This window comes from Mirounga leonina, unplaced genomic scaffold (genome assembly GCF_011800145.1).
Source record: "Mirounga leonina isolate KUSES-001 unplaced genomic scaffold, KU_Mleo_1.0 Mir_91, whole genome shotgun sequence".
Taxonomy (NCBI): Eukaryota; Metazoa; Chordata; class Mammalia; order Carnivora; family Phocidae; genus Mirounga; species Mirounga leonina.
Window position 1 is genome coordinate 18,492,814 of NW_023270839.1, and position 17,983 is coordinate 18,510,796.

General features: G+C 52.9%; 1 protein-coding gene across 3 annotated transcripts; it reads right to left on the bottom strand.

The window, feature by feature from the left end:
- Positions 1 to 787: 787 nt before the first annotated feature.
- On the bottom strand, positions 788 to 17,703 carry RPAP1 (RNA polymerase II associated protein 1). Of its 3 annotated transcripts, none has more exons than XR_004677250.1 (25): positions 16,201 to 16,521; positions 15,747 to 15,895; positions 15,378 to 15,467; positions 14,810 to 14,930; positions 13,994 to 14,215; positions 12,942 to 13,121; positions 11,794 to 11,909; positions 11,362 to 11,460; positions 10,187 to 10,288; positions 9,797 to 9,964; positions 9,129 to 9,314; positions 8,686 to 8,820; positions 8,411 to 8,581; positions 7,760 to 7,917; positions 7,140 to 7,298; positions 6,813 to 7,014; positions 6,272 to 6,381; positions 5,782 to 5,977; positions 5,412 to 5,564; positions 5,051 to 5,193; positions 3,718 to 4,474; positions 1,791 to 1,967; positions 1,565 to 1,624; positions 1,150 to 1,457; positions 788 to 956 (listed from the first exon to the last, which is right to left on the bottom strand). XR_004677250.1 is itself a non-coding variant. In XM_034993796.1 (25 exons), exons 2-25 carry the CDS (start codon positions 16,379 to 16,381, stop codon positions 1,308 to 1,310), a joined length of 4,185 nt encoding a protein of 1,394 aa, XP_034849687.1. In that variant the 5' UTR covers positions 16,382 to 16,457; positions 17,652 to 17,703; the 3' UTR covers positions 958 to 1,307. The 3 variants fall into 3 exon arrangements, 2 of the variants coding, with proteins under 2 accessions (XP_034849687.1, XP_034849688.1); XM_034993796.1 differs by lacking the exon at positions 788 to 956 and adding an exon at positions 17,652 to 17,703 and having other exon boundaries at positions 958 to 1,457; positions 16,201 to 16,457; XM_034993797.1 differs by lacking the exon at positions 788 to 956 and adding an exon at positions 16,542 to 16,582 and having other exon boundaries at positions 958 to 1,457; positions 16,201 to 16,457.
- Positions 17,704 to 17,983: the final 280 nt, after the last annotated feature.

Consider the following 17,983-nt stretch of genomic DNA (forward strand, 5'->3'; position numbering starts at 1 on the left):
GAAGACCCAGAGGGCTCCCATGTCCCTTCCACCATGTGAGGGCTGTCCACAAACCAGGAAGTGGGTCCTCACTGGAGACCAACTGTGTCAGCACCTTGATCTTGGACTTCCCAGCCTCCAGAATTGTTAGAAATAAATTTCTGTTGTTTATAAGCCACTCAGTCTATGGTATCCTGTTACAGCAGCCCAAACAGATTAAGACAGACAGGGGCGCCTGGGTGGCTCAGTCGTTAAGCTTCTGCCTTCCGCTCAGGTCATGATTCCAGGTCCTGGGATCGAGCCCCGCATCAGGCTCCCTGCTCGGCGGGAAGCCTGCTTCTCCCTCTCCCACTCCCCCTGCTTGTGTTCCCTCTCTCACTATCTCTCTGTCAAGTAAATAAATAAAATCTTAAAAAAAAAAAAGTTAAAAAAAAAGATTAAGACAGACAGCTACTGCACAGTTTGGCTTTTGGTTTCTTCATATCTCAGGATAGCAGTTGATGGACCATAAGGAGACAAGACGCTGACCTCACTAAGGATACTTAAACTCCAAGTGGACTGCTGAGAGTCCTTTAAGAAGGACCCCTTCCCAAGAGCATTACCCTGGCCTGGCTCTACTCCAGAACTGGGACCCACATTTTCATTGTCCCAGGTGTGGACTTAGTTTTTTGTTTTGTTTTTTTTAATGTTTTATTTATTTATTCATGAGAGTCAGAGAGAGAGAGAGAGAGGCAGAGGCAGAGGGAGAAGCAGGCTCCCCGCCTAGCAGGGAGCCCAATGCGGGGCTCGATCGCAGGACCCGGGGATCATGACCTGAGCCGAAGGCAGACGCTTAACCATCTGAGCCACCCGGCGCCCGTGGACTTAGTTTTTACTTCCCCCATCTCTCACAGAAGTCCTGCTTCTCCCCTGGGATAATCCATCCCTCCATTACCAATCCTGAAGTACCATGTCTGAAATCAGTCCAAATCAGATTCCTAGGAGATAAAAAAATTGTTTATTTCAGTACACATCTATAGCATTCATATATCTTGGTCTGGGGCAGGGGAAGGAGAGATGTCCATATTTTGTCTTGGCCCCAAAAGAGGGGTAAGTTAAATTACCCTTCACTCCCAGTACAGACTCTCAGAAACTGAGCTTCAGACATCAGGACATAATGGTAGGGCTCACCCTGCTCCAGAAAAGCTCAAACGGCCTGTTCCCAGGAAGGCAAGCCTTCTGCTCCTGTCTCCTGTGCACCCTTAGTACACAAAATCCTTTTGTCTGGCCAGGCACGTGCTGGTGAACCCCAGCAGAATGGATCCATGTCTTCATCTGTAGCAACTCTACTAGGCCTCTGACACCCCATTCTGGAGCATCCCTGAGGTCACGCTCTGGAGGTACTGCTGACGCAGAGGGGGCAACTGGGGATATAGCTCAAAGCCTTCTGGGAGCGCAGAATTAGGGAGCTTATAGTGGAGAAGGTGCTGCCGGAGACCCTGCAAAAAGGGAAGAAACTTTATGAAGTAGGTACTGAGATCCTGTTGAGATCTCTGCCCCCCAACACCTACTATTTTACTCCCCTCTGGGATGTGCCCCATCCTACCTCATCTGCCAGCAGCCAAGTTTTCTGCAGCATGCTCCTGCGGGCAGCCTTTACCTCATCCTAGAGGCAGAACAGGGAGGGAGAGATGGCACTGGGCCAAGGGCCAAGGGCCAAGGGCTGACACCCATCACCGGCCTTATCCGACCCTCCTCTCTTGCCCAGCTGACCCAGAGGCAGCTCAGTTGCAGTCTCTCTTCTTCCCTCTGCAGATGGGGATGTAACTTACTGAGCTCTTGGGGTCCTGGGAGAAGATGAAGCTGTTGACATGGGCCACGGCCACAGCATAGAGCACAGGGCACCAACGTGGACAGAGAGCACCCGTAACCAGGGCCCGGAAGTAGAGCTGAAGGAGGGCCAGGTTATCTTCAGGAGGCTCTGTATAGCACTCCAAGGACACAGGCAACTGTGACAGGGGGAATGAGACATGCTGAGGGTGAGGGTGGGAATCGGTATCACGGGACAACAGGGTGGATGCTTGATGGTCACCTGGCCAAACCGTGAGGGCAGAGATAAGGTCCTGGACAGACATCCATTCCTGTCTATCACAAGGACTGAGGTTAAAGACTGAAGAGCTGGGAAGCAGAGGAAACTGGGAAATTGGGAAGTAGTAGTGAATTTCTACTGCCTACCACTACTTGTTTAATCTGCTTAAAATTAAAACTTTCAAAATGTCACATTCAACTGCTCAATCATATTATGAAACCTTTCAGAAGTTCATTTTCTTTGGACCAGTTAACTCTCTAAAAAAAAAATCACTTTTAATTCCATGCAGAAATGACTGAGAGGGGCACCTGGCTGGCTTAGTCGGTACAGCATGCAACTCTTGATCTCAGGGTTGTGAGTTCGAGCCCCACATTGGATGCAAAGATTACTTTAAAAAAGAAAAGAAAAAGAAAAAAGAAATGATTATGAGAAAAAGATAAAGTTTATATCCAGTGGTGTTTATCATAGTGTTACTTCAAATAGCAGAAAATTAGAAACAACTGTCATGCCCACCAAGGGGTTCTGATAAAAGGATGCACCTACACAATGGATTATAATGTAATAAAAAATGTTGATTTCTTAGAATATTTAATGATTGGGAAATGCTTATTATGTAATGTTAAATGAAAAAAACATTATGCAGGAATCCCAATTTTATAAAAATATATACGTACATATAAAGACTAAAAAAGGATAAATCAAAATCAAAAGTTACTACTGGGCCATAATGTTCTTTTTAATTCTTTTTTTTCTCTCAAAGATTTTATTTATTTATTTGAGAGAGAGAGAGAGAGCACGAGCAGTGGGAGGGGCAGAGGGAGAAGCAGACTCCCTCCTAAGCAGGGAGCCCGATGTGGGGCTTGATCCCAGGCCCCAGAGATCATGATCTGAGCTGAAGGCAGATGCTTAACCATCTGAGCCACCCAGGCACCCGTTCTTTTTAATTCTTAAAAATATTTTACATTTTCTCTTTAGTTCTTTATATAACTTATTTTATATACATGTTAAATGTATTTATTAAAACATTTAAGTTTACCAGAATAAGTTATAATGAAAATAAAAAACCAAACCTTAAAAAAAGTTAACTCTCTACAGCTTATATAAGTTTAAAATCATTTAGCCTGATTTTTGAGGCCCTCTAAGACTTTATTAGCCTTGTTTCAATAAGTTCCTAAACTGAAATCTGGCTCCTCCCTCTTCCAACCCTGTTATATTCCTTCCTGCCTCTGAGCTTTTGCTGATGGTGTTCGACTAGGGACGTTCTGTCCTTCATCCTCAACATCAAATTCTACCCAACCTTCAGTGCCCACATCAATCTCTTGCTTCTTCCCCAAAGCTTTCTCCTTAGGGGAAGCCCACTTTGATCTTTCCCTTTCCTGAATCCTGGCCTAACATCTAAAATGTGAATAATTTAAAACTATATTGGTTTTTACGTCTCTTATCTAGACTATAGCACTGAGCAATGAGCTATGGCTTGTTAATAATAACCAATACATACTGTATGCCAGATACCCTGTTAAACTCTTTTCATGAATTCTCTTAGTCTCCTCAAAATCCCCCAGAAGTAAGATAAGGAACCTGAAGCCCACCAAAGCTCCCCACTGCTCAGGACTGTCCCCCAGGCCCAGTACAGGAAGGCCGCGGCAGGCTCTGCTGGGCTGAGAAAGTACCTGGGTCAGAGGCAGGCCCAGAGCTCGCAAGGCTCCCACATGCTCCCCGAAGAGGGCGAGGCGCAGAGTGACGCTGAAACGGCGCTGCAGGGGAAGGAGAACCAGGGCTCCAAAGAGGTGGTTCCCATAAGAGACAGCCTCAAAATGCTCCAGGAAGCTGGCATAGAGGTCAGGGAAAGACGCCAGGCCAGGAAGTGGGCAATCCAGCTTGAGGTCTGGCAGGACCTTAGGCTGGCAGAGGCGGGCCAGGAGGGCGGCCACCAGATGTTGTACTGGGGTCTCCCGGAACAGTTCACTGTCCACCAGGAACACACACATGAGTCGCGCCAGGCGGGCGGCAGGAGGCATGGCCCAGAGGGCCTGGGGGCGCCAGCTCTCCAGGACTAGCAGCCACTGCAGAGCCCGCAGAGCCGTGCCCACAGTGTCAGCAGGAGGGAGCCCCGAGGGAGCGTCTGAGGCCTGGTGGTAGAGATGGATCAGTGGCAGGAAAGGCCAGTCGGTGGGCAGCAGCGGCTCCTTGGGCACGGGGAGCAGCAGGCCTGGGACTCGCTGGAGCTCCCCTCGGTACAAGGCCTGTGAGGCCAGCAGGCTGGCTCCGGCCAGTGAGCAGTGGGTCAGGTAGCAGCTGCGGATGCTGGGGAGGTCCTGGCAGGCCTGAGCCAGCAGAGCCCCTCGCCCACACCCTGAGTCCTTGCCGCTTCCTAAGGACAGCCGGTCAGAGAAGTCGGCTGCCTCCGGACCCCCTGATGCTCTTTCCCTGCAACAGAACCCAAAAGGCAAAAGTGAGCGCTTGAACCACAGCGCTCTGAACACCATGCCAGCTCTCCAGGGCTTCCCAGAGGTTCCAGGTCCAATCCTGCTCCTCCGTGTTCCCTAATCACTCTCTATCTAGTGTATGTAGCAGTCAGGAGGGTGGGACCCACAGTCTGCTGCTTAGGGGCAGGCTGATGAGGCTTTTCTGTGCCTCAGTTTCCTCACAGTAAAATGGGGATAACAATACAATCTCACAGTACAGAGAAAAAACAACAGAAATACTTAAGAAGCGGCCAGGTACAGAGTAAGCACTCGGTCCCCGTTAGCTGTTCCGTGTGTACAGCTAATTCATACGCCACTTCTTAGCCTGACGGTCACACGAAAATCTCATAATTCTCTAGCGTGGATATCTTCATCCCCGCTTTACTGAGGAGAAATGGAAACTCTGAAATGTAAAGCACGATCCATGGAAGAAAGCGGATTAAGCCCAGGTCTCCCAGCTCCAAGTTCAGGGCTGCTCCATCAACAGCCACAGCAGCCTCTCAAAGGGCTGAGTTGATGTCACCAACCCCGGACTCACGGGAGGAACTCCAGACGGAATACACAGCTCAGCAGTAGCTCATGGGCAAGGTGCTCACTTCCAGGAAGCAGTCGGCCCAGCAGGGCCAAGACCATACTATGATGGAGGGCAGCGTTGATGGCCAGATCTGGCTGGACTGTTGCCTGTGAGCAGAGAAGTGGGGGGTTAGGGGGGGCGGTGTGAGAGGGGACAGAGCAGAGAGATGGGGGGTTACGTGCAGAGAGGATAGCTGCACAGATCCTGGGCATGTCTAGAGCAAAGAAGGGTGTGCATGGACTGCCAGAAGTAGCATGGGTTCCAAAAAACTGGCGGGGGGAATGGGGGGGGAAGGACAGAGGTGGGGGGGCTGGGGTGTACCCACCGCTCTCTGGGCCAGGATGAGTGCCAGGTATTGCAGGTGGTACTCGTGGCGCAAGACCCACGCAGACAAGGGTGTGAGGGGTGGGGCGGCCACAGGAGCCAAACACTGGAGGAAGTAGTTCTGGAGTCCTGGGGCAGCCAGTACGGCAGCCAGCTGAAGAAAAGCAAGCTTGTTCAGATCTAAAGCTGACTTTGATCTTTCCTGGGGTTCCTCAGGTGGCTGCTGCCTCCCCAGAGAAAGTCACAGAAATGGGGGCTGGCAGGAGAGACCTCCCTTCCCCAAGTGGTACCTTTTGCTCTGACTCTTCCCATCTTGCCCCTCCACGCCCCCCCACCCCCGCCTGACCCCTAACCAGGCACCTAGGTCTCACCTGGTTACATAGCCCCTTGTGGATCCGGGCCAAGGTGTTGAAAAGAGAGAGAAGGGCAGTGAGGAATGGGAACGGTGAGGCTGAGCCAGCCAGACTGAGAGAGGGGTGGCCTCCTGTGCTGCCCAGTGACACGAGGCTGGGGAGAGCTTCAGGGGCCCGAACACAGAACTGCGGGTTGCAGAGAGGGGAGCAGCTCCTGGAGGCAGAATGAAGAAGCTGAGGAGGGCTCCGGCCTGATATGTGCCAGGCTGGAAAAGAGCTGCTTGGTCTGTGACCAAGGCCAGCAGGAACCTGGCTACATAGACCAGTACCCACATTCCTCAGAGCCCTCAAGTGCTGCCCGCTAGGGATTCAGGTTTCCTCTGGCTGAGAGGTTCTACTCAGGATGGATGAGGGAGCTAGACCTAGGAGTCCCAGAGGGAGAAACTGCCTCCTCCCTACTACCCCTACCCCCCAACCACACCCCCCCACACACACACAGAGCACATACCCAAGAGAATCCCACAGGCTGCCCAGAGCGGGTGTGCGCAGCAGGGGTAGCAGCAGGCTCTCTGACAGGCGCTCCATATCCTGAAGCCAATCCCCTGGGCACAGGCTTGGCTGGAGGACCAAGGGGCTCACTGAGCTGACAGCCCAAGACACCCATTCTCCTAGACCCTGGGTCCCCAGGCCAAGCCTATTACTCTAAGAGCCCAAGAGTCAGTGTTTGGAGGCTTCCGCCTTCTGACCCTCTGGAGAGAGAAAAGACCCCGAGGTTGCCCCGACACCCACTGTACTCAGAGCATGAAGGCTCTGAGACAGAGCTGCTGCTTGGGGGTCTCTGGTCCCCACCAACACAGCTCCTTGGCAGCTCCAATGGATGTGAAGGGAGAAAAAGGAAGAAAGGTGGGAGGGAAAAGGCAGAGAGTAGGAAAAAGTGGAATGGGGAAGTAGGGATGGAGAAGTGGAAACAGAGAGGGAGGTAGAGGGTGGTGTGTGAAGAGGGAGGCAGGCACCCAGGGCACAGAGGAAGGCGGGCAGGCCACATTCACCTGCTGGCTCCAGGCCTGGTAGTATGCATCCAGGAAGAGCAGGCAGGCAGTAGGCACTGGGCTCAGGGCCCGCCACATCTCAGGTCTGGGCAGCAACTTCAAGGTCTGTCTTAGACAGGGCTCCACAAGAGGCTGGAGCCCGGACACCTGTGTCCAGGTGATCGAGGAAGGGGTGGCCGACACACCGGCCCCAGCAGCATCACTACAGGAGTGCCAGAAGGGGTCACAGTGAAGGTCTGGCTGCCTCAACGCCCCCACAAGCTCTACCCACCCTCTCCATCCGGAGGAGTGCTTCTGCCTGTTCCGGAGCTTAGAGCTATAACCCACCTGCTGGGCTCAGGGGCGGTGCTGCTGGTGGCCAGGGTCAGCTGGGCGAGGAGAGTGAGGAAGGAGGCTATCCGCTGCACCGACAGGGGCCGAGGGGGCTGGGTGCTGAGCTCCCCTGGCACAGCCTGCAGGGCCTGCATCAGCACTGGGTACAGCTCCCTGGGGGAGAACAGTTACTGTCTTTCAGTGTACGAAGACCCTGGACGTGGAGACAGAAGACACAAGGCAGGGCGCCGCCCCAGGGATCTGCAGGCTGGTTAAAGAAGCTCAGGAGGGAGAGGCTCCAGGGCTGGGCACTCTTAGAAGGCTTCAGAGGGAAGGAAGGCTGGGGGCTGAAGGGAAAGAGGGAGACCTTCCAGGCTTCCTCCCAACAGGGGATTTAAATCGGATTTCAGCAAGCTGCTAAGGCTGTTGTGCACAGAATGTGGTTACCTCAGCTTTGTTCTACTATCCCCCTGGCTAGTCCTGGCCCCCAGACTTTCTTCATTCCTCCCAGAATCCCCTCCTCATTTTTAGCCTCCCTCTGAGCTGGACACCTTGGGCAAGGCTGGGTCATCAGATTAGGCCCGAGTGCAGAACTGGAGGGGTCTACAAAGGAGCCTCCTCCCATCTCTCCTCACCTGTAAAAGTCACCTCCCTGGCCATAGGAGGCAGCCACAGCCCACAGCCGGAAGGCCTCGGTGCTCAGCGTCTCGGCTTCCTCTGGGGGCAAGGCCATTTCCTGGGGAGCCTCTGCTATAAAGCGGCACAGGCGGCTCCGGAGATCAAAGCTGCTCAACTGAGGGCAAGAGGGCAGAGTCTGGACATCCCACTCCCCTGGGGGCCCAAGCGGCCTCAGGTTCTCTTACTATGGCGATGGCCTCAACTCAGCCCATTCCAGGGCCCTCTCGGGCCACGGGGTCTTAACTGTGGGCCAGGATGAAACTACCTCATCCATCTCTCCCTCCCTCCCCTCCTTCTTTTCAGCAAGCACTTGCTTGGGTGACTTGGCTATGGGTGATGGATGCCCATCTCTATGTGGCTCTTCTGGTCTGGGTCCAGGGAAGGGGGAGCCCTCCCTTCAGGTAACGAAAGCACAGTAGGCCTATAGGATACACTAGACTCCAGGTGACTAGGTTCCTGGCTGGTGGTTCCTGCTGCATTCAGAGCAACTGGATCAGAGATGAAGAGGAAGATGGCATGAGCCAGTTATCCAGAGTCCAGAGGCCATGCTTAGACCCCAACCCAGCCCGGTCGTAAGGCCCTCATCCCTTGACCTTCGTCTTGCTCACCAGGCGGGCAGCAATATTCCTACCAGCCGAGGCCAGGACACGAAGTAGTTTCATGGCAGTGGCACAGGGCATTTTGTGTAGACTGGGGGCAGGCCCCACCCCCTTGAGGGACCAGCTCGTGGGCAGGAACTCTCGAACCACGGTCTCTATTAGCCGAGGGCACTCCAGGACCTGTGGGGGACAGGAAGAAAAGGGAGGCAGGGAGGCTGAGGGTCAGGCCCAGGCTCACCTAGGCTCTTTGCCCAGTCCTTGTCTCCTTCTCTTCTCTTTCTCACCCTTGTGGCTGACTCCAGGGAATGCCGGGCCAGACGGATGAGCACAGCCAGGATGTCAAGGACTACAGAAGGTGCTGGGCAGGTCACCTCTAGCACGTAGCGCAGCCGAGGCAGCAGGTTGGTAGCCAGAAGCCCCTGGTGATGAGAGAGAGAAACCCAGTGCAAAACGCAGCTGGGCCCCAAGCCTTGACGACCCTTCTTGCCTAAGATGTGCTCGCCTATAGGGGTGCTGAGGTGGCGCAGTAGCTTGAGCATCTAACTCTTGATTTTGGCTCAGGTCATGATCTCAGGGTTGTGGGATCGAGCCCCACATCGGGCTCTGCCCTGGGCATGGAGCCTGCTTGGATTCTCAATCTCTCTCTCTCTGTACCACCCCCCTGCCCCCAAAAGATGTGCTTGCCCTCAAGGTCGTGGGACAGGTGCAGCTGCCCCAGCATCTTTACCTTGATGACGTCATGTCGAGCCAGGTCAGATGGAGGCTGGCTTCCTTCCTCAGGGCTCTTCCTTTTTGCTTTCTCTGCTGGATGTTCTTCATCTTCATCCTCATCATCCTCCTTGTCTTCCTGGCTGGGCATCAGAGGGAACACCAAAGCTCCATGGTACCAGGAGAAGGTGCTGTCGAGGAGCTCCTGACATAGGGAAGAGAAGGGATGGGAAAAAGAGAAAGGGGGCGCCTGAGTGGCTCAGTCGTTAAGCGTCTGCCTTCGGCTCAGGTCATGATCCCAGGGTCCTGGGATCGAGCCCCGCATCGGGTTCCCTGCTCCGCGGGAAGCCTGCTTCTCCCTCTCCCACTCCCCCTGCTTGTATTCCCTCTCTCGCGGTCTCTCTCTGTGTCAAATAAATAAATAAAATAAAATCTTAAAAAAAAAAAAAAAAAAAAAAGAAGAGAAAGGAGTCAGGCCCGGAAAGAGGGCCTAGGAGTAGTCAGCAGAAACCTCACACCAAGAATAGAAAGGCAAGGCTGCTGGGCTTTGGGGCTCTTAGGAGAGAAGACAGTGACACTGCCATCCCGTTCTCTGCTCTGCCTGGCAAAGCCTTGGCAGGGAGGGTGTGCCCAGCAGCAGGGGCAGGGACCCTGATGCCTCAAAGCCCCATTTCTATCCCTGCGTACCTCATCTCCAGGAGCCACCAGCAGAGCCCGAAGAGCCCGGACGGCCGCTGCGATGACCCCATCCACTCTGTCATCCAGGGAGAAGCGCAGTAGGAAGAGGAAACCAGCATCCAAAAGGAGGCGCAAGACACTGCCCACTAGCCGGTCCCCAAACTCACCAGCCTGGGCCTTGGGGACAAGGGAAAACCTTGCTGAAGATGTTGAAGTTACAAAGTCTTTGTCCTAAACCCTTCACTTGCCCACCTATGACCCTGGGTTTGTCCCATTCCCAGTCTGCCCCAGAGAGAGCTGCTGTATGGGCTCCTGGGATCGAACAGAAAGGACAGGAGGTGGGGAAGTCCAAGGCTGCGGTCGGAGGGGGTGAGGCATGGGGGCAGGCAGTCCACTCACCCTGCCGATGACCTGGGCCAACACATGCAGTGCTAATGCTCTCTGCTGGGACACCTGGCTGCGCGTCAGGTGGAAGAGCTCCTGCAGGGAGTACCCTGCTCTCTGGGGCAAGGACAAGATGTCAGAAGGAGCCAACACACAGGGCAGCACCCCCCAACTAATACACAGAAACCCCTATATTCTAGGCACTGAGTTAGCTGTCAAGGGGAAGACAAAGTTAAGTAAGTGATATCTCTCGCCCCCCCCCCCTTTTTTTTAAAGATTTTATTTATTTAACAGACAGACACAGTGAGAGAGGGAACACAAGTGGCGGGGTGGGGTGGAGAGGGAGAAGCAGGCTTCCCATTGAGCAGGGAGCCCGCTGTGGGGCTCGATCCCAGAACCCTGGGATCACGACCTGAGCCGAAGGCAGACACTTAACGACTGAGCCACCCAGGTGCCCCTCTCTTGCCTCTTCTCTCCATGGATTGATCCTCAAACTGGTAAAGAAGGTAAGATTTGCACACAAGTAACCACGGCATAAAGCAGAGAGGGAGGAATTCAGTAATCCGTGTTTAACTTGTAACAAGAGAATAGGAAAGAGAGAAAAGAGGGACATGGAAAAGTGCTATGGTCTCAGCGGGTGGGTGGAGCTTCCATGGCCTGAAGAACTGAGCCTGGAGGTCCTTGAGCACACGCTGTATGTGAGGGGGTAGAGCACCACAGTGGTGTGGCAGGGGTGAGAAGGCAGAGCTATAGGGTCAGCAGGGAGAGACTGTCGAAGGACTGTCTTGCCAAGGCTAAGCAGCCATGACAATTCTGTGAGCAGAAGGGAGCCAGGAAACTTTCCAAGGCAAGGCAAGGCATGGCCTGGGCTGGGCCAGAGGGAATCAGTATGGCAGCCCCATGAACGATGGATGGGAAGACATGGCGACTGAACAAAGAGGGAGCAAGCCTCTTCTCGAAAAAATACCAGGGGAGGTGACAGACATAAAACTGGCAAGTTCAGGCAACTGACTGGAATGCGAAGGAATGAGGAGAAACATTTTGAGCCTAAGAACCTATGGACAGCAAGGCCATGAAATGGAATAGGCTACACAGAAGGTCCAAGATAACTGACCAGAGGTCCTCTTCCATATGGCTGATAAAAGCACTTGCTGAGAGCTGCCCAGTCCTCCCTGAGCCCCATGCCTCACCTCTGCCTCTTCTCCATGGTGGTGCAGGCCCAGATGGGTGGGCAGGTCCACATCAGGGGCCAGTAGCTCTCCCTGAAGATTAAATCGGGCCTGCATCCTCTAATGGGAAGAGAAAAAAGACTATAGGCTGGGGACATGGCAACTTCCCTATATGCACTCCTCGCCTTTCATCCCAGGCCTCTGGTCCTGACTCTACTCCGGAGTGGAAATGGAACTCCCTTGACCCCAGGGGCCAGGCAGGCTGATGGGGAGAGGAGGAGGAGTGCAAAGGAGAAATGTTCCTCAAGCTCCAGGGAAGAAAAGGGCCTGAGTTCGGGTGCAAGAGCATGGGGGAGAGAGGGGAAGGGGACGTGGAGAAGTGATGTGGTCTCAGAGCTTCCACGGCCACTCCCAGCCCGCTCTACCCCTTACAGGCCAGCTGGCCCTCCTTACCTCCTGTGTCCGCTGCCTCCGGAGTGGAGGCAGATCCTGGGTCCAGTGGAGCTTCTCCAGCTCCACGGTGTCCATGTGCACCCATTCTTTGTGGGGGGTCACAGGCAGTGCCAGAGCTAGGAAGATGGAAGCGGAATAGTATTCCCTAAGGAGCTCAGCTCACTGATCCCCTGGGGTCCCAGCCATTACCCCGCAGCTGCCACATCTCCCTCTGCCCAAGGCTCTGGCAGCCTCTGCCTTTAGCTAGACTTAAGTGGCATAGCCCAGGGGCTGGACTCCTGGGAACTGGGCGGATAGCTCAGATATGGCAGAACACACCTAGTCCTGGGCTCTAGCCCGCTGCTGACCCCAAGTACTTGCTGGGAGGGGCAAGAGAAAGAGGAGAAGGTAAAGAAGAGAAGAGAGAGGGAGCAGAGGAGGAAGGGAGGACCATATGTATCAGTGAAAACACAGTTCTCCACTGCCTAATACTGACCTTCTAAAGAAGTAGGGGAGTGGGGCAATGAAGAGCAGAGATCCTGCTTCTGAGGGGCAAGATACAGAAACACACCTCTGGAACATCCTCCTCCTTCTCCCCCGACCCCCACCTGACCTGCTCAGCTGGCCTGGAGCTCACTGAGAGGCAAGAGGATCCTGGCTTTCATAATCCAATTTCTTCTTTTGTTAATTACTAATAAAATAATCCAGGTCCTGGGAAATGAGTGCTCCCACTGACCTCTCTGCTTTAGGTCTGGCATGTTTGTTAAGACCTGCGTCAGCCTCTTCTCCCATCGCCCTGGCCCTGCCATCTCCCCTGCAACATGGATAGCAAGAGGCAGAAAACTGTGGGGTGGATAGAGCCAGAGCTGGGGCAGCTTGTGTAAAGATAGGGTGGAGATGATCTGCTGGGGGAGGGTCCAGCCGTCATGCCCTGCTGCCACTTCCCGGGAGAGAGGGACAAGGAGCAGGAACAGGACAAGAAAACAGGAAGCATATGTAGGAAGAACATACACATCAGCAAATGAAGAGTCATTTCCAGACAATAAGGAAGATTAATGTTAGATGTCCAAGGACAGAGAAGATTCTCTCTTTTTCCATCTGCCAGGCCTAGGAGAAGGGATACTTTCCTTTACTTTTATTCCCCCAAAGATGTCCCCCTTCCTCCAAACCTGGGGCTCCTGGATCCGGATCATCTTCCTGTCTGGGCTCCCTCGCAGAAGTTGGCACAATGGGTTTGTCTCCAGTGACCTCAGCAGAGTGTCCTCCTGGTCTCTGCTGCTCTGTGGCCTTCTCTGCTGCTTGCTCATGGGTGCGGTTGTGAGACCTCAAGAAGGCGACCATGTTGGGATCTAGAGGAGAGGATGGAAGGGAGAGCGGGTGGTGGCCGATCCTCGCCGGCTCCTGTAGACCTGAAACCTGCTGAATACTGCCTATCTACTGGTGCCACGGCCAGGACAAGCCCCTTCCCACCCCTGGCTGAGCCCCCTGGGCACTCCTGGGGCCTCAATGACCTACACCTGTCACTAGGGCCGGCCCACCCACCCTTCTCTCCATCCTTCACAGTCCCCTGGCCCACCCAGGTTCCTGCCCATCCCTGTGCTTGGCTTCAGGTTAGAGGCCCAAAGGAAGTGGCTGTGGAATAAATGAATGAATGCTGACTAGGGCCAAAGAGAAGGCATTTAGGGGAACAATTTCTTTCACTTTCAGCTAATTTATTACACACAAATATTTACTAGAACCTAATATACGTATGCTCTATGAGGATGCTAGGTATAGAGTTTGGGACAAGACTGACTCGGCTCGGTGCTGCTGTGGTGGTGAATGGAAACCAGGAAGGAGGTATGGCACGGCAGAGCGGCACAGACAGAACATACAGAATGCCACAGCTATAATACGGCACACGTTACCCTAGAATAGTACAGCGTACACGATAGAGTGGTTGAAAGCAGGGCCTGGCAGACCCGAGACACCTGGGTTTACATCTCATCCGTGTTCCTTACCAGCCATATGACCCGGGGGAGAGTTTCAGGTTGTGAGACTCAGGTTTTTTTCCTAAGTAAAAGAAGCTAGTACTACCTACCTTACAGGAACTGTTTGAGGACAGAATGAAATAAAGCATTCAAAGACCCAGCCAAAGGCCTGGCCCTCGAAGTAAGCCTTCAGCAGTAAGTGGCAGTCCCTTCCGAGCCAAGTCCCGGCAGGAAAGCCCGGCGTGCCGTACCGAGCTGAGCCAGCAACAGCTGCTGCTCCCGCAGGATCTCCTCAGGAGCCATGGCTTGCAGTTTTGCTATGTTCTCTTCATGGATGGTCTGGGCTTCCTGCTCAGCATCCTGGCTCCCGAGCCCCCTCCCTGTGACCAGATGGGGTCCCTGGAAGCCACGGCTGCCCCACGGAAGCTGGCAGCCCTGCTCCCGAGGTGTGAGTGCCTCACAGGACGCAGTCCCTGGAAGAAGTGTATCATCAGTTTCATGGCCTTGCCCCAGCCGGGCCTTCTGGCCCTCGTCCCTAATCCCATTAGCTCTGGAGACAGATGGAGGCCCCAGGGATTTCCCGGGCACAGAGTTGAGACACCCCTTTTTCCCCCTGAAACACAAACACAGGTTGGATTGGGTGGAGATCTCTCCACCCATTTTGCCCCTTTCTGAGGGATGTTAGGGAAACATCCTACTTTCTGACTCCTCTCTTGAATCTCCATGTAGCTATCTGCTTCCAGAAGCCTTCCCCCTGCTCTTCTGCTAATAATTTGCATCATTAAAGGAATCTTGGTCTACATCTTTACTTTACAGTCTCTGACAAATACCTCTGTCTCCTTCCTTCCTCCTAGGATCGAATAATGGCCAGCATTCTCCCTGCACCTAAGACCCAGATGTAGACCCAAGCCACCCATACTCAATACTGTAAGTGGGCATAAGGGACAGCTATCTCTTTAGATGGCTCAAATGCCATCTAAATATGCCTTCCTATCTGATGCAGGGAAGACATATACCCCAAGGTGACTCTAAAAGGCCATGCCCAAGTCTCTTCAACCCCAGTTTACCCTCTGGTGGATCCAGGGTAGACACAACTTCTCTAACTGGTAGGACTCTGGCTTCAGATGCTCTCTTTGCTGCAATTTCTTGGGCAAAGATGCTTCTCTTACCAGACGTTGCAGACTTCCCCTATGGGGCAAAAAGAAAACTCAGGTGACTGATGCTCACTACCCCATTTTCCTCTCAACCTCTTTACACTAAGGCCACTGGAACAAAGAGATAAAAGGGACTTGCTTAATCTCCAAGGGTCACAACCCTAGTCCTCAGAAAAAGCAGGGCTCTATAGGAGAACAGGTCTTGAAGTCTGACAAATTTGGGTTGGATTTCTGGTTCTTCTATCTATTAGATGTGTGATGTTGGACAAGTTACTTATCTTTTCAGGGTCTCAGTTTCCTCATCTGAAAAATGGGGATGATACCTACCTTACACGGTTGTTAAGTAACGTGTGTAAAGTGCTTAGCATGGTGCTGCCTTAACAAGAGAATTGCTTAACATTATTCATATTATCTGCCTGAGGAAGATGCACTATGAGGCTTACCTAATGTCTCCTAAGTACCATCTAAGCACCTTGCCTACCTGTCTCTCCTGTGAGCGATGGAACACAGGAGGGAAAGCAACACCACTGGGCACAGGCAGATTCACTGCCACTGAACTTGTATCTCGTTCCTGCAGCAACAAAGCACAAAGTAGTGAAGATATTGAGATGTCCCCAGAATGGACACTATCCCACTATCCCCAATTCTGTATGACTAGAATCTCTCTAGGGAGTCCTGAACCCACGTTGCTTCTTTGGGCACAGTGATTCTAAAGCAGCCCCAAACTGACTGCAGGGGGTTAAAGTCCCACCTTTCTGGAATCAACCTCTACTCATACGGCTCACCACTCCCACCCACTATCCTTGCTGCCCCAGGATGCCTCATCCCACTCAACCAGGGTGAGACGCACAATAATCTTAGTCAAGACGGCAGTGATGTGCTGATCGTGCCTGTTCAGCCTTTCTTCAGGGTCTTCATGTTCAGGCAGGGGGCAGCCGGGGCTGGGTCTAGCTCTCTTTGGGGGAGCAGGAACCAAAGCTGGGGGCGAATCTGGGAGATCTGAGAAAGAAAAAAACCCAGATGTGAGGATACTCATTCCTTCCCAGGAAGAGACTGAGGGCAGGAGGAAACCAAAGAAAGAAAGGCAGCTGCTGTGGGGCCCTGGTTCAAACTGTGTCACCTTGGGCAAGATATTTAACCTCTGCGAACCTCAGTTTCTTCATACGTAAAATGGGGCTGCAGCAACAGAGACTATGCAGTGTCTGAAATAATGATGGGGAAAAATCCAGCCACATTAGGAAGAGGGAGAGGACCCGGAGGCCATACCCTCTCTCCTTCTCAGCCTCACACCCACAGCCACTCACTGTCCAGTGTCACCACATCCCGACGATCCTGCAGCAGAGGCTGGTCCAGGTTAGTGTTGCCACCTCCCCTATTTCCTTTCTTCACCAGTTGTACTGCTGGAGCTGCACCAGTTGCAAGAAACTGACTCTGGAAGCGCAGCAGGTCCACCTCGGACTCCCCTGGCTTTGGTCTCGACAGCATCTTGATACTCCAGCTGCCTCTCTTGTACAATTCTTTCCAGCACTGCTTTGGTGTGGGGATTCCCTCTCATTCAACCCTACAAACAATAAAGCTGATGGGCCCTCTGCAAATGAACCCTGATTCTCTTTATTGTGCATCAGAAAAGACACTTTTGGGGCACCTGGGTGGCTCAGTCGTTAAGCATCTGCCTTCAGCTCAGGTCGTCATCCCAGGGTCCTGGGATCCAGCCCTGCATCGGGCTCCCTGCCCGGTGGGAAGCCTGCTTCTCTCTCTCCCACTCCCCCTGCTTGTGTTCCCTCTTTTGCTGTCTCTCTGTCAAATAAATAAATAAAATCTTAAAAAAAATTAAAGACACTTCTTAGGTTCACATCAAGTCATTCTATTTCATTCATAACTTATTGCCATTCCCTCCCTATTTAGCCCTCCTTGATGTCATCAGCCTAATAATATTTACTGCCAACTGAAGATTGTTTACAACCTGTGGATGATAAAAAGTCTCAGGAACAACTGTAGGGAATCTAAGAAAAATAACATCAGGAGCCAGGTGGATAGGGAGTAATGATTCTGTATCAAACTGGAGAGAATATGCCTGGCCTAAAGGTGTTCAAATTATTAAAAACAAAAACAAAAAAACCTTGGGCTTACAAAAGATCAACATATAAAAATCATCTGTATTTCTATACACCAGCAAAAAGAACAATCAGAAAATAAAATTAAGAAAACAATGTCACTTACAATCGCATCAAAAAGAGCAAAACACTTAGGATTAAATTTCACCAAAGAATGGGCGCCTGGGTGGCTCAGTTGGTTAAGTGACTGCCTTCGGTTCAGGTCATGATCCTGGAGCCCCTGGATCGAGTCCCGCATCGGGCTCCCTGCTCGGCAGGGAGTCTGCTTCTCCCTCTGACCCTCCTCCCTCTCATTCTCTCTGTCTCAAATAAATAAATAAAATCTTTAAAAAAAAAATTTTTTTTTTCACCAAAGAAGTACAAGACTTGTACACTGTCTGGCCCGACAACTGCCCCTAGCGCTCTGCGGCCGCGGACATTTCTGGACCATCCGATTCAACAGAGAAAGTACCGAGTCTCAGCTTATGCAGCCTGCGGATGGAGGGCCGTGGCCGGGGTCTTCACACCGAAGAGGCCGCGGCCACTCCAATGTAGAGCAAAGACACTCGGGGAGGCTCCCACAAAGGAACTGGATACCCTGTACCAGAGCCCTCCGCCGCGGAACTCCGAAGTCCGTTCCTCCAGCGTAGCCCCTTACTTACCTTATTACGGCCTGGGCGCCGCCATCTTGCCCCGCAACGGCCGCGCTTCCGCCACCACCAGATTCGAGCTTCCGCCCCGCAGCCCAGCCCCGCCTCTCCCTGGCCTGGCTCCACCCCCTCTGGGGTTTGCTGGCTTGGCGCCGGGACACACACCCCCTTTTTAAAAAAGTTTATTTATTTGGGCGCCTGGGTGGCTCAGTTGGTTGAGCGACTGCCTTCGGCTCAGGTCATGATCCTGGAGTCCCTGGATCGAGTCCCGCATCGGGCTCCCTGCTCAGCGGGGGGTCTGCTTCTCCTTCTGACCCTCCTCCCTCTCATGCTCTCTCTGTCTC